The sequence below is a fragment of the Cannabis sativa genome, chromosome 7 (genome assembly GCF_029168945.1).
Source record: "Cannabis sativa cultivar Pink pepper isolate KNU-18-1 chromosome 7, ASM2916894v1, whole genome shotgun sequence".
Lineage (NCBI taxonomy): Eukaryota > Viridiplantae > Streptophyta > Magnoliopsida > Rosales > Cannabaceae > Cannabis > Cannabis sativa.
Window position 1 is genome coordinate 11,477,681 of NC_083607.1, and position 16,360 is coordinate 11,494,040.

The following is a 16,360-nucleotide window of genomic DNA, read 5'->3' on the forward strand; positions in this document are numbered from 1 at the left end:
ACCTCTTGATGTAATTCTTCAAGGTCTCGGTGGGCAGTTGCTTGATGTTGGTCAAGGCACTAACCTCCAAGTTGACCTTCCTGGCAGCGACAAACTGTCTCCGGAAGTTGGTTTGGAGTTTGTTCCAACAACCCACCGATCCTGGTTCCAATTTCTTGAACCATTCCTCTGCCGATCCGCTCAGAGTGAGGGGGAAGCATAAGCATTTGGCGTCATTGCTGACCCGCATGACTGTCATGACTCGGTTGAATCGTGACAAGTGATCACTGGGGTCGGAGTTCCCAGTATATGCCGCCATTTCGGGCATCTTGAAGTTTTTAGGGAGCTCCGCCTCCAGGATATGTTTGGCACAAGGCTCTCGATCCTCACTGTCCGAGTCGGAGTCGTCTCCCTTCTGCCTCCGGGAGACTCGAGCAATATCTTTTCGAAGTATGGCAAGTTCTGCCATAATCCCTTCGTTCTACGATGCCGAGGAGACTACGGGCCTGTATCTTTTTTGGTCAAGGTGATCCCGGAGGTCACCTTGATTCCCATTGATTTGATTTCTCAGATCAATGGGTGGACATCTCTGTCCTCTCCTTCCTCTACCCCCTGGTTCCTGGTGCACGGAAACGCTTTTCCGGTCCCCTCGATCCTGAGGGCCAAGACTCCCTCTTTGGGGCTTGCCCCTCTGCGGACCTTTCCCTTTAGGGAAATCCGAGCGGACCTTTCGCGGATCCTGCGCCTTTTTCTTTCGACCAGGGGCAGAAGTAGGGTTTTTTGTTTGGTTTTCCTCAGCAGGGTGCCTTATAGGGCTAGGTTCCCTAGGCCTTTGCTTTGGGAATTAGGCGAAGACGTTGCGGCTCCCCGTCGAGCCCGGCGGCCATCGCCTTGGGATGCACGTGGATACCGGTTTGCCTCCATGGCTTTCTGCATGGCTAGCATCACTTCCTGCATTTTTTGATTTTGCGCTTTCTGAGCTTCGATCTCAGCTTCATGATCGATAGCTTTTTGTCTAAGGAGCACCAGTTCCGAGTAGCTTCCTCCGTCATAGGCATACTCGTCGAGGTGTTCCTCGTTAGGGTCTTGAGGCTACATCTTCCTCATTAGGGTCTTGAGCGTCTTCTAGAGGGCGAGGATGACGTGTAGCTCTTGTCTCCACCATTGTCGTGAAGTTAAATGCTTGTTGTGAAGCAGCTTTTCTCAGCTCTCAATGAAAGCACCAAAATGTTGACCGAGGTTTTCGGCAACTATTAAAATATAATTATAATAAGGAGCTGTAAGAAAGTGAGATGAAGATTTTTTACGTGGTTGGAGCGTTAATGAGCCTTAGTCCACGAGCCACTGCTATTAATGGATGTATTTAATACAGATTCTACACTTGAGAGAATGTTTTTCTCTTAAATACAGAGAATGTTCTTGGTGAGTTATTTCTCTTCTTGCTCTTTTGCAACCAAGATTCTCGACCCCATTAAATGAGCTTTGAGGGGGTATTTATAGTGTTTTGGTGGGGTAATCCCTAGAATTGTTCTTACACATGTGTCTGTAAGTATCCATAAAGTTGGGCATTTCCGATGAATATACCATGGGTGATGCATGGTCAAATCCCTAGGTGCTGTAGGGTTTTTATGGAGAATGTCCTTTTTGTCTTGTGATTGACGTGACTCTTCGCAGAGTAGCCGTCGCTAGACTTAAATGATCATTACTGTAGCGCTGCTGTTTGGGGGTTGTGCCGTCAGACTTTATTGCGTGTTACAGTCCCAACACGCTTCCTCCCATGCAGCATTAAATGCGACTTGATTTCTCGGGAGAGACCTGACACATCCCGGAGAGCCTTCATGCTATACTAGCTTCCTGGAGTACCTTGTACTCCGGGTGTCTCCTCCGGGACCCATGCTAATAGCGCTTCCTAGTGGCATAAAAAGACTTAGCAAATCTTTCCAAGCTATCTGATCCACGTGTCCCCTCTCGACTGGTCCACGTATTTTGGGCGAATACTGGAGCAACATGTATTAATTTTTATTGTCTTATAAATTTGTATTATTTATTAATTATTGTTTTATTATTAATTATTAACTTTTGTATTAATTTTTATTGTCTTATTAATTTTATTATTTATTGATTATTGTTTTATTATTAATGATTAATTATTGTATTAATTTTTATTGTTTTATTAATTTTTAATTATTGTTTTATTTTTTATTGTTTTTGTAATAATTACATATTGTTTTATTAATTATTAATTATTGTTTTATCTTTTATTATTTTATTACTTATGTATTATTTTTTTAGTATAAATTATTGATTATTTTTTTTAATTTTTATTGTTTTATTGATTATTGTTTAATTATTAATTATGAATTATTGTTTTATTTTTTATTGTTTTATTCATTATTGGTTATGTTTTATTATTAATTATTTATCGTTGTTGGTTATTAATTATGTAAGTATATTACCAATTGTATTTTTGTATTATTAATTATTAATTATCGTTGTTGGTTTTTTTTTTCAGGGAAGTGCACATCTTATAATTCCAAAGAGCCTGACCATTACACTGGCCGTGTCACATGGCGCGGGGGTAGTTACTACTACCCGAAGATTAAGGATAAATTTGAAGAATTTAACCTATTGGACAGGGTGAGGGAATCCCCTTTCAAGCAGTTTTTCGAGAGAGCGCCCATACAATTTTCTGGAGTATTTTTTCATCAGTTGATGCTTCACAAAATAAAATCTGACAAGCCGGACGAGGTCCATTTCTATGTGGGAAGGAAGAGATGTAGATTTGGGAGGGTGGAGTTCGGCTTGGTCACCGGGTTAAACTTATTGCCCGGCCCTACTGAGGAAGACATCAAACAAAATGGAAGCTCTGACCGGTTGATTCAGGAATATTTCAACGGTAGTGCTTCGATCACCTTCGGCCAACTGCGCAGAGTTTTTGAGAGCTGCACAGAAGCTGATGATGTTTACAAGTTGGCGATGGCCTTGTTAGTTATGGGCGTCCTCACTGGTAAGGAGGAGAAGACTGCCGTTCCTCCTTCTGTGATAAGAATGGTTGATAACCTTCCATTCTTCTACGAGTATCCCTGGGGAAAGATTTCTTACACCAAGCTGATGGAAAGTTGTAACAAGGATTACTTGGATGTGAAGAATAAGATGTTGAAAAAGATTGAGAAGGGAGTCACTCAGAAGGAGGCAAAATACTCAGCCTACGGCTATGCTGCAGCGTTGCAGTATTGGGCATACGAGGCCATATTACAGCTGGGCAACGAGTATGCAGTGAGGAGGTCGCATGGCTTTCCGAGACTGGTCAACTGGGAAAGTAAGCCGAAAACTACACTCGGGAAGGATGAAGTCACCAGATTATTTGCGAAAAATGTAAGTTTGTTACGCTTTATTTTGAATTCATGTTAATTTCCATATATTATATTAATATATTTGTTATATTTTTCAGTTGACAGTGTACTCCGTGTTATGTCCTCGGCCGAATAGATGTGTCATAATGCCGTGTATTTTCCCAGCAGGAGTTATTGCTCGGTGGGAAGCTGCGGGTGATGACCAGGCTAACTATCAGTGGGACGAGGGCATATTAGATTTGATCCGAGGGGATGAAAGTCAATTCTTGGCCAGTTGGAAGAACAAGGAGAGAATATATATGGCCCTCTACTTCGATGGAGCAAAGCATTGGGTGGCATTAGAGATAGATCTGGATCATTGGTTGTTGAACATATTTGACTCCAGCCTCGGATCGATTTCCACGAACGAATTGAACCGTCACCTGGAAATGTGGGAAAAATTACTACCAAATTTGCTGCTGCAGGCTGGCCTATTCGAGAGTCATGACATGATCCTCTTGCCTCAACTTACCGCCTCAGAGAGCCAGGTCAGAAATTTCACTTCAAAAGTCATGGATCGGGCCGTTGTTCCACAGACAAAGACAAGGTAACTTAATTACAATTGATTTTTTTGTTATTTAACTTGAATTTAATTTGCACACTTTTATTCATTTACTTTTTATTGTCTCATACAGCGGTAACTGCGGGATGTACGTGATAGAGCACATCGAGCATAGTATGCTGGAGACTACGTTTGATAATGTGCACGATGAGAATATGAAGAAATTTAGAGAGCGGTGGTGTGTAGATTTGTTTTACCAGAATTTAGCATGAACAAATGTTTTTTTTATTTGGTATTTATTAAGATAACAATGTAAATGGTTTTTTTTTATTGGTATGTTTATGTTTTTTCAAGAGTTCATACAAATTTTACGCCTTTCTTTCGTGCAACAAATTATAATAATTATGTAAACATAAAATATCACAAATTCTAATGTTTAAAATAGTCCAACATTAATTCAATAACAATACATAATAGTCCAACCCATCACGATACAAATAAACTAAAAATTTATGTTAAACCTCGGTAGGTGCAAGTGCTTCTGTTGTGTCCCGTGGCACCGCACTTGCTACATTTTTGTGATTTGATAATCCTTTCACCATTACAAGCAGTTCGGTTGTTCTTAATTCTTCCAACCTTTTGCTTCTTGGGTCGCCCTACTGGTTGCTTCTCAACAGGCACTCCAACTGTCATGTTCTTTATGTCATCAGGTAATTCCCAATCATCCTCGTCACCAACTGGCATAATTGTTCCTTCGTATGTTCTCCTCCAATATTCTGTTGTGTAATATGGCGAGCATAGTGTGTACACGCTAATACTTCGCTCCTGAGATGCAGCACATGCATGAGGACAAGGAAACTTCATGCACTGGAACAAGCCGCAAGTGCAACTCTTTTCCTGCAAGTCCACTACGCCACCGGTGAGAACTGTTCTTCCAGGGTGAACCTGCAACGTGTAAGGCCCGCATGAGTCAACGTTCAAAAACCGACCTTTTTCAAAATGCAATGCCAAGTCCTCCTCCATTTCTGGTGCTAGGGGTTTCGTCCACTTGTCAGCTTTTTCTTTTCGTGAAGCAAACCACTTCTGGACTTTGGACCTCAGGAATGCTACGGCGGCGGTGATCGGGAAGCCTCTTGCATCCTTAGTTGTGTTGTTGAAGCTCTCGGCCAGCTTGCTCGTCATTACATTGTAACGTACCCCTGGAAAGTACGACCGGACCCATTTTTCAAATCCGATTTCCTCAAGATATTTTGCAACCGCTGGATTCATGGCCCGAATGTTCTCAAATTCTCTGTGAAACTCTGATCTTGAATACGTGTACGCACACGTGTAAATGTGATTCGTGAAGACGTCAGTCTTGAACTTGTGGTTGACGTTCATAATAATGTGGTGGTAGCATGCACCGTGGTGTGCATCAGGGAACACGATATCCAAAGCACGAACAATACTTTGATGCCTATCCGAAACAAAAGCTAAGTTCTCAACATCACCAATCGTTTCTTTCAATTTTCTCATAAAATAGGTCCAGGAATTGTGGTTTTCACTGTCAACTATAGCAAAAGCTATCGGAAAGATATGACTCCCTGCATCCAAAGTCACTGCACACAACATTTGCCCACCATACCTAGTCTTCAAGAAAGACCCATCAACGCATATAACAGGTCGACAAAACTTAAACCCCCGAATAGAAGGACCCAGAGAGAAGAAACAATACTTGAAGCGACCATCTTCTACCACAAAATCCGTGATGGTACCTGGATTCCGCAACTGTAGCATGTGCAAGTAACTAGGTAATAAAGAGTACGAATCTTCAGGTGTACCCCGAGTCAGGTGTATTGCCTTCTCTCTGCACCTCCATGCCTTTTCGTAACTCATTTGGATCCAGTAATCCTTGTGCATACTTTTTCTTATATCAGAGGGCAACTGATCCGAGCCGTCAGTTGTGAACTTATCCTTAATTAGATGGGCAACTATTACAGGTGATGCTTGACGGTTATCTTTTCCTCGAAGATCAAGGGAACATGTATGTACATTATGAAATGTACTCACCTCAAACATGTTAGAAAGTACGTTCTTCTTCGCTCTTAATCTCCACCCACAATCTGCATCCTTACATGTGACGTACCAAATATCAGTACCGGACTTCCTAACGTAGTAGTCAAACCCTTTCTTCATTGCATACAGGCCAACAACCATCTTTAAATGCTCTTTGTCTCTAAAAAACTTTCCCACATGTAACTCCCCTTTGGTGTGCCACCCGTAGATATATAATGACTATGATCCTCGATGTCTTCTCTTGTATACATTTTCTCCTTGAATTTACCGTAACTTGTCGAAGAAGAAAATGGATCGCTCCATCCAGTCACATTGGTACCTCGAGCATCAGTAGGACCACTAATATCATTGGTCTCTCTACCATTATTAGGACCTGTACTGTCAGTAGTTCCTCTAGCATGACTGGTTTCGCCTGGACGACTACTACTAGTACCAGGTGTTTGACAATTTTCTCTACGTGGCATTCTTTTCCATGTCGGTGGCCTCGGTGGTATTTGGTACGATAGTGGAGTCAAGTTCAAAGGTACAGCAGCAGGGGCCTCTGCACCTTGGTCGTCTCTTACGCCATCATTGCCCTCAACATAACATTCAGGGTCTGGACCATTAAAAAAACCATCGATGAACGGCATTTGTGCTACAATATCAGCACTCGGCATCATATTGTTTAATTCAGGTAATACATCTGCAACCAACACCTCTGGATTTGTTTCTGGACCAACAAAACTCCCAACCTCGCTACGATTATCCTTAACAAAACTTGGTGTGGGACTAGGATCGACGCAAACATTCTTCTTTAACAAAGTCACAAACAAAGGAATAAATTCATCTGGCTTCTTCGCAAGTGTAGATAAAAAGTACCTTGCACGCTTATCATTTCGAATAACTTCAGGAGGATACTCATAGCCTTTCCTGTACTTGTAATTTACTTCCAATTTCAAGTCATACTCCGCTTTGTCAACATCCAGTTCTTCGTACAAAACATCAACCAAACCTGAGTAGCTTAGGTTCGGATCAATGTCAATTGTCAAAGCGGCACTCCCTTTATAAATCCAATCTCTACCATCAAGCTCCCAAACACCATTATACATAACACACGCATTAACAGTTGAATCTGTCACAAACATTTAAAAAAACACAGTTATAATTTACAACAAAAATCTCACCGAAAAATATCTTAATTAATCATTAATAACAAAACAATAATACTTCATTGATAATAAAATAATAATTCATAATAATTCATAATTCATAATAAAACAATAATTAATAATTCATAATAAAAAAAATTTAATAATTAAAAAATAATTATTAATTGATAATAAAATATAATTAATAATTATTACTCAAACCATAAAAAATAAACAATAATTAATAATAATTCATAATTTATAGTTAATAAAATAACTTAAAAAAAATAATTCTTAAAACATTAACTAAAATAATAATTAATAACTAATAATGATTAATAAAAAAAATAACTAATAACACAAATAATAAATCAATATAAAATAAATTAATAATAATAAATAAAAAATAATAATAGATTAAAAAAATAAATAATAATTAATAATAATTCATAATTTATAGTTAATAAAATAACTAAAAAAAAAATAATTCTTAAAACATTAACTAAAATAATAATTAATAACTAATAATGATTAATAAAAAAATAACTAATAACACAAATAATAAATCAATATAAAATAAATTAATAATAATAAATAAAAAATAATAATAGATTACAAAAATATAAAAAAAAATCCCGTAGGGTCCGATTGGTCCGATTGGTCCGACCATCGGACCCCACAAGGATCGGACCTTACATTAAAAAATTCAAAAAAAAAAAAAAAAAAAATTGGGCCGATGGGTCCGACGGTCGGACCGGACCATCGGACCCACAAGGATGGATCGGACCTTATATTAAAAAATTAAAAAAAAAATAAAAAATTCAAAAAAAAAATAATATGGGCCGATGGGTCCGATGGTCGGACCATCGGACCCCTATGGGGACCATCGGACCCTTGTTCCAAAAAATAAAAAAAAATTTAGGAAAACACATCGGACCCGAGGAGGGTCCGACCATCGGACCCAGTGATGGACCATCGGACCCATCGGCCCATCACCCCTGTCAACAAATTTTTTCCCACGTCGGGCCACCCATCGGGCCAAGACGGCCCCATCGGACCCGACGAAAAAAATGCAGAAAAACAGCAAAATCCCAGTTTTCACATGCAGCAAAAAATATAACAGAAAAAATAACAAAATAACAGCAACAATCCACAGATCAATCATCAAACACAACGTTCTTAATTAAATATGACAACAACAAATAAGATTTAGAAAAAAAAAAAAAAATTAATTACTTACCCATTGATGGAGCTTGTAATGTGGTGGATTAGTGTGGTAGCTTGTAGTGTGGAAGGTTGTAGCTTTTAGTGATGAGTGAAGAGAAGAAAATTTTTTTGGTGGTTGTGGAAGCTTTTGGGTGGGGATTTTGTTTGTTGAATTGATGAGAAAAAGGTTGGAGTGGGTAGATGTAGGTGGGGAGGGTATTATGGGAAAAATACAAAAAGTGTCATATAAAATTAATTATATAGGGCTCGTTTGGAACGCCGTATTAAGTGGTATTGTATTGTATTGTATTATATTGAATTGTATTTTATGCAATATTTTTTATGTAAAACTATATGTGGTATTAACTTTTATGGACACCTAAATATATAATATTTTAGTATAAATTAAAGTTTAACATAGTATTATATAAAAATATGATATATAATCTAATTCAATATAATACAATACAATACAATACGACTTAATACGGCGTTCCAAACGAGCCCATATAGTATTAGTTTAGGGGAATAATATATGGGTTATTTAAGCATGGAAATTCAAATTTCCCATTCTCATATAATCATTATACCGCATAAAATATAGTATATATAGAATGAATTATAATAATCAATCATATATGTGCTAAATTAAAGCTACTTATAAGGCATATATTCTTCGTTTTATTTTAGTTGTTATATAATTTAATTTTGAATAATATACAAAATAATCATATATATAATGTAAGTTATTTTTTACTGATTTAATTAAAATTAAGATATTTTTATAATTTGGCAATGCATATAACATAATAATAGATTTTAGTGTCTTTTACCCAAAAACATTAATAATAGAGTAATTTGTAATATAAATACTTAAGTTTAACTTTTAGTTGCAAATAAATATCTAAGTTTAATTTTTGACGGTAATAATACCTAAGTTAAACTTTTGGAATTCCATAGGTACCTGACTGTTAGATGTCAAATTATTATCCACGTGTCATTTTCTTATTGGTATATTTATACAATTTTTTTTTAAAAAAAAAATAAAAAAATTTAATGACTTGGACCAATCAGGGATTGTCACGTGGTAATTTACTTAAGACTTAACAGCCAGGTATCTACAGAAGTTCCAGAAATATAACTTAGGTATTATTACCGCCAAAAATTAAATTTGAGTATTTATTTGCAACCGAAAGTTAAACTTAGGTATTTATGCGACAAATTACTCTTAATAATATAACGTCAAAAAAATCTACAATGCACCTATTTCTGTTTCAAAAATTAGGAGAATATTTTAGTTTAATTTTTTTTCTAGTTGTAGTTATTTAGGACATAAATTAGAAAAATTTCACACCTTAAAAATAATAGATGTCGAATCTCTCAAAATTTTGTGAAATACCAAAATTGATAGAAGTACATTGTAAAAGTATCTTATAAAGTCAATTAAAAAAAAAAACTAATATCAAATATCATAAAATTAATTTAGAGTATATATATAATAAAAAAAAAGGGTTTTTTTTTTATTTTTAGTTTTAACCAAAAAAATAACAATATTACAAAAATACTTTCAGCTGGCCAAATAAACAAATATACAGCCTAAATAAAAAAATTACACAAAGACCACTTACACACACCTTCAACCCAGGATCCATGCTTCCTAGGCAACCATCGCGCAACCATCGCACAACTACGCAGTAACCCAACACAACTAAAACGAAAATTCAACCAGAAAGATAACCACCATTAATTTCGGCAACTTTACTTGAGAAGATGACCAGAATCAATCAAAACAGGGACTGTTTCGAATTCATGAAAAAAAAAATGTAGAAAAACTACTACGAAACTAAAATTCAATTGGAAATCCAGTTTAATTTTCATAAAACTAATTTTCTCACTTCAATTTTTAGATCCATAAAATGCATATCTCAAAAAGTTGAACTGGAGTTCCCAAACAATCCAATTCAAGTATAATCTAAAAAAAAAAATTACATCAATACTATAGTAAAATATTTATCCTGGTGTATTTTCATTGTTTTCTAAATTTCTAATGGTGAATTTGTTTATATTAAATCATGAAGAAACATGTAGATAGAGTTACATACGTGGAAATACTGTTCCGATTTTTAATGTTCCACAACAGTTGCATTACAGTTGTATAAACATTTTGCTAACATTAATTTTGTTTGATTGAAATTTTCGTCTGATGCAACCTTCGGCAAACCACTCAGCAACTATCGTCTGATTGTGTAAGTGATATTGTAAGAGGTATTTTGGTAATTAAAAGCACATAAAAAGTATAAATATTATCCACACCTTGTAAAAGTATTTTAATAAATAAAGTGTTAATTTATATTTTTGATGTAATAATTAGTATAATAAATTTAGTGCTTGTATAGTATTAGTATATATATTAATTCTAAAACAAATACAACTTTAACTCTGATGGTTATAGAATAAAAAACATATAAATTATAATAATGACTTTTTTGTAATCATTATAATGAAATCAAATATTAAATAAACTTTGACAAAGTAATAATTATAACTCTAAGCAAAATACAACAGTTAGCAACAGCACACACCGCCCCTTACAACTCAGCCACGACCAACAAAACACCTACTTATTTTGTAATCTCATTAGATAGTCTCTCTCCTACTTAGACAAGTTTATAACTCTGAGGTAATGAACCAAATTATGAATCTTAGAGAATCAAATCTCATCCATTATATGTATACAATATTTACTATATACAATTAATGTAGGTGATAATCTATATGTACATATACCCAACATGCTTATTAACTAGGAATGTCAATGGGTCGGCCCGACTATTTTATTTTAAGAATTTTAATATTAGCTTATAATTTTATATCCATTTTAATTTTGTATTACTATCAAATAGAATACTATGTTTGGTATTGACATGTATTAATAGATATTCGGTTCTCAGGTTTTAGGTCCTGTGGTTTGGGTCCGCGTCCGGGTTCTGGGTCCCGCGGTCTGGGTTCGGGTCCCGAGTTCTGGGTCCCACGGTCCGGGTTCGGGTCCCGCGGTTTGAGTTTGAGTTCGAGTCCGGGTCCAGGTCTGGGTTAGGGTCCCGGGTTTCAAGTCCCGGTCCAGGTCCGGGTCCCAGGTCCGGGTCTAGGTCCCGCGTCAGGGTCCGGGTCCGAGTTTGGGTCAGGGTCAGCGTCAGGGTTAGGGTCCGGGTCTGGGTCCCAGGTCCCGTGTTCGGGTCCGGGTCACGGCCCGAGTCTGAGTTAGGGTCCGAGTCACGGTCTAGGTCTGGGTCCTGGGTCCCGGTCCGGGTCTGGGTCCGAGTCTGGATTCGGGTCTGAGTCCAAGTCTCAAGGGATTCGATTCTTGAATTAATTTTTTTTTAAATAAATTAAAATCGAGTCGGATCAGATCCGATCCAGAAAAAAATCAGGTGGGGCGAAGCGGATCTGATCCAAGATCCAATAAGTATCTGAATGTTTTGGATCAGAGGTGATCCATCGGGTCGGAGCTTCAACCCGCTCCAACTAAATGGATCTTTTTGACATGCCTATTATTAACTTCATCCCAAGACAAACTTATTCTTTTCTTATAAACTAGTGAACTAGAAAAATAAGTAGCGCAAGAAGAAAAACATGTCAGAGTACTAACCAATGAAGATTAAAAAAATAGAATAAGAAAGGCTGAAATAAATTATTCAATGAATTTATTTATTTATTTGTTTATTTATTTTTTGCATTTTTGCTCCCACTGATATGTCCAAGTCAAAAAAAAAAAAAAAAGTCAAAACATATCGAGGTACTTAGTATAAATTTCATGCAATGGACAAAAATAAATATTTTTTTTTTGATAAATCAGCAAGTTTATTATTGATCCACAAACTTTTACATTCTATTACAATGAGAGAGCATCTTTTAATAAAAAAAGATCTCAAAGCTAATTTTGTGCAACTTTTACAACTTTTGAAACCAATCTCTATCTTCTTGACCAAACTAATTCTACTCTATGCTTGACACTATTCTTAATTCTTTGTATAGTTACATCTTTGTTTTCTATGTGTTTGTTCCACAAATTATCATTTCTTACATACCAAATCGAGTATACCAAGTGGGCAATGGCAGCAGCCGATACCCTCTTTTTAAACTTGCTGATTTTGCTTTTGTGAATCCATTTGAGGAGCTGATATAGATCATAAGCTTGTGTTCTCCATGACAACCACTCTTTGATTTTCTCCACACAATATCGTGCATAAGAACATCTGAATAGCAGGTGTTCGATTGACTCATCATGCTGCAGACAGAGATTACAAACAGCATCTGAAGTAATTTGGAATTTCTGAAGCCGATCTTTAGTCTTGAGCCTATTTTGTATAGCTAGCCACAATAAAAAATTGTGTTTTGGGATATTGAAGCTCCCCCAAACTTCATCACACTAATGGACCCTGTTTTGAATTGGACAAAGCAAGTTATAGCTTTCAGAGATACGGTACCTGCTTTGTGTGAACTGTTGTGTAGCAGTAAGAGTTTTGACTGTATTTGGCTGCCACGATTTGCTTCCAATACCAACTTCCATGACTCAGAACTTGGTATCCCTCCATTCTTCTTCTTTGAGGTATGTATCAATTTAACCCAGAGGTTGTCTTCTTTGTTTGCTAATGCCCATACGTATTTAAAGAGAGCTGCTGAGTTCCAATCTGATAGCTTCTTAAAACCCGATCCTCCTTCTGATTTTGATTGACAAACATTATTCCAAGCTATTAAACCAGCCCCTTGCATCATGTGTTGCCCTTTCCAAAGGAATGCTCTGCATATAGCTTCAATCTCATGCACAACCTGTTTTGGTAACTTGAGTATCTGACACCAGTATGCATAGATTGTTGAAAGAACATAGTTTATGAGGACTGCTCTACTAGCAAAAGAAATATTCCTAGTGCTCCAAGATCGAATTCTAGTTGTCATTTTTTCTATTAAGACCGAACACTCCTGTTTTTATATTTTCTTAGCACAAATAGGGACACCAAGGTATCTAAAAGGAGTGAACTGCCTTGAAAAACCCGATACATCCAGCACTCGGCATACCTCATGTTCATCCATGTTGCTACAAAAAATTACAGATTTGGAATTGTTTGGCTACAAACCTAAAGTAGCCGAGAAGAGCTTCAAGCCTTGAAGCATAAGAACAACGCTTCTATAATCCCCTCTGCAAAAAAGCAATACATCATCTACAAAGCTCAGGTGATTGAGTTTTAGATCTTCACATCTTTCATGGAAAGTAAAACCCTCCTTGCTGCCAACTTTCTTCACAATTCTTGTCAAATACTCCATACCAATGACAAAGAGAAGAGGGGATAAGGGATCTCCCTGACGTGATCCCCTCTTTGATTCAAAGAATCCATGGAGAGATCCATTGAAAAAAAGAGAGAATTTTGGGGTTCTGACACAATTCATTACAAGCGTAATAAATTGTTCAGGAAAGAGCAGGCCCCTTAGAACCTCTTCTAGGAAGTCCCATTCAATAGTATCATAGGCTTTTTGCAAGTCAAGCTTGATCATGCAATTAGCCTTAGTTGATTTCCTCCCATAGTGCTTGACAAAAACAAATATTATAGTAGAAAAGAATATTATAGGAAATTTAGTTCTGATACATAAGAATTAACCTTTGTAATTCCAATTTCAAGATCACACTTAAAGAAACAAAAGTTAAATCAAAACAAACAGATCAAGAACAAAAAACCAGCAAACACATTTAACTAGAAAAATATAACATAAATGAATCTAAATGGCTATCAGACACACTAATACAAGAGATTTATATTGGTCCCGATCCTAAGTTCAATGTGAACTTGGTCATACTCCAATTTTAAAGCATTGCCACCAATCTTTATTAATAATGAGAACTAGAGATATCAATCTCAAGAGCTACAAGGAAATAATTACAGCAAGTCATCCATAGTGTAATCCCTTAATACCCATTAACTTACTAACCCAAGCCAACATAATCAACAATGTTTCTCTATACAATTTCCTAATCCCAACTCTCTCTCTCTCTCTCTCTCTCTAGATCTCTCTCTCTCTCTCTCAAATATCTCTCTCCATTTCTCACTCTAAATTCTCTCTCTATTGTATTATGCCTCTCTACTTCTTGCCCGTTTTCTTGTGTTTTTTCTCTTTTATAATGATTCTCTCTTTGAAATGAGAGGAGTAGTTCTCTTTATATAGGCCTAGGGACTCAATATACTTGCTGTCATAATTTGACAGTTAAGTTAGTTAGTCTAACCGAATGATTTTTTGGGGTTTAAGGAATAATACCAGAAATTCTACCTTATTTCATCAAGCCCCAACAAGCAAAGCATATATGTCCAATGGAGGTGGTAATGCTTTCATGTGTAACTACTTAGTAACTAAGGTTGAGTAAGTCCAAGCAATGCTTGAGCTTACTAACAGGTAACACCTTAGTGCCAATATCACCAGGGTTCTCTTCTGACATCACTTTCTCCAACTTGATTACTTCTTCTTCTATCTTCTCTCTTATCCAAAACAACTGAATATCAATGTGTTTTGTCTTCTTGTGATAAACTAGATTCTTACACAAATGAATCAAGGGTTGTTTGTTAGACTATACCTTTGCCTTTCAAACTAGAAGATTCAACTCCTTCAGAATTCCTTGTAGTCATATTGCTTCTTTGAATGCCTTTGTGGTCGCCATGAATTCTGCCTCTGTAGTTGAAAGTGCTACTACGGATTGGAGCTGTGATTTCTAACTAATACAATCTCTATTAGTTTGAAACACATAAGAGGTAGTAGACCTTCTAGTATCATTTTTTGATGCATAATCAGCATCCACATATCCTTTCAATGTTACTTTTTTGAAACTCTCTTGTAAGTCAATCCAATATGTGATGTCCCTCTCAAATATCTCAGTAGCCAGTTGAGTGCTCTCTAATGGTTTATCTTAGGATTTGACATGAACCTACTCAATATGCTTAAAGCATGAGCAATGTCAGGTCTTATGCTAACCATGACATACATAAGACACCCCAAAGCCATTGAATATGGAATTTTTTCCATCTCTTCTTTCTCTTTTACTATCATAGGGCTTTCTTCCTTGGTTAATACAAACTGTCCTCCAAGAGGTACTGAAGTGCTCTTAGATTCTTGCATCTTGAACTTTGTTAGGATCTTCTCAATGTAGATCTTTTGCTTTAAATGCATGACTCCATCACTCTTGGATCTATGAACTTCTAAACCAAGTATCTTCTTTACTTGTCCTAATTGTTTCATGTTAAATTCTGCCTTGAGTTTATTTTTAACTCCTTTGATTACTGTCTTGTCTTTGCCCATTATTAACATATCATCTACATAGAGTAGAAGATACACAACTGTTGACTCTTCTAGGTGCTTGAAATACAAACCGTGATCAAACTTGGACCTTGTGAAACCAATCTCCTGAACATTATTGTCGAATCTTTTGTTCCATTGTCGTGGTGATTGCTTAAGGCTGTATAGGGACTTTTCCAAATTACAAACCATCTCTTTTAAGTAAATGACTCCTTATAAAAAAAAAAGATGGAGTAGTTTAGCCATTTTTTTTAGTGAAAAATACATTCAACCTATTTCACTTTTTACTTTCTAAATATTTAAATAAAAAAAAACTAAATAATTAAGTGTAATAATTTTAAAATTAAAGTTATAAGTATAATAGAATTTTAATTATGAAATTATATGTTTATAATTTTAAAAGAATTTTGCTGTAAAAACTTAATAATTTAAGGACAAAAAAAATTACTAAAAATCTTTATTTAATAATAAATTATGAAAAATTCATTTAATTATAATTAATTTAATTTTAAAATATAATTAATCTTTATTAAAATTTTATAAGGAAATAAATTATTAGGTGATGACTACTAGGTTATAAGTTAATTATTATTTTTTTTATTTAATTTCCAAATTAATTACATGATAATCTAATGTCTAAAAAAAATGTAACAATGATGGTTACATACTTAATGTAACTATTGAAACCTTCTCCTATGACAATATTCAAAATGATGATTACATATTTAATTTAATGTAACTATTGAAACCTTCTCTTACGACAATAT

General features: G+C 35.7%; 1 protein-coding gene across 1 annotated transcript; it reads left to right on the forward strand.

Moving 5' to 3' along the window:
* The first annotated feature begins 3,466 nt into the window (after positions 1 to 3,466).
* On the forward strand, positions 3,467 to 4,226 carry LOC133029317 (uncharacterized). The gene is made up of 2 exons (XM_061101833.1): positions 3,467 to 3,918; positions 4,007 to 4,226. Exons 1-2 carry the CDS (start codon positions 3,479 to 3,481, stop codon positions 4,143 to 4,145), a joined length of 579 nt encoding a protein of 192 aa, XP_060957816.1. The 5' UTR covers positions 3,467 to 3,478; the 3' UTR covers positions 4,146 to 4,226.
* Positions 4,227 to 16,360: the final 12,134 nt, after the last annotated feature.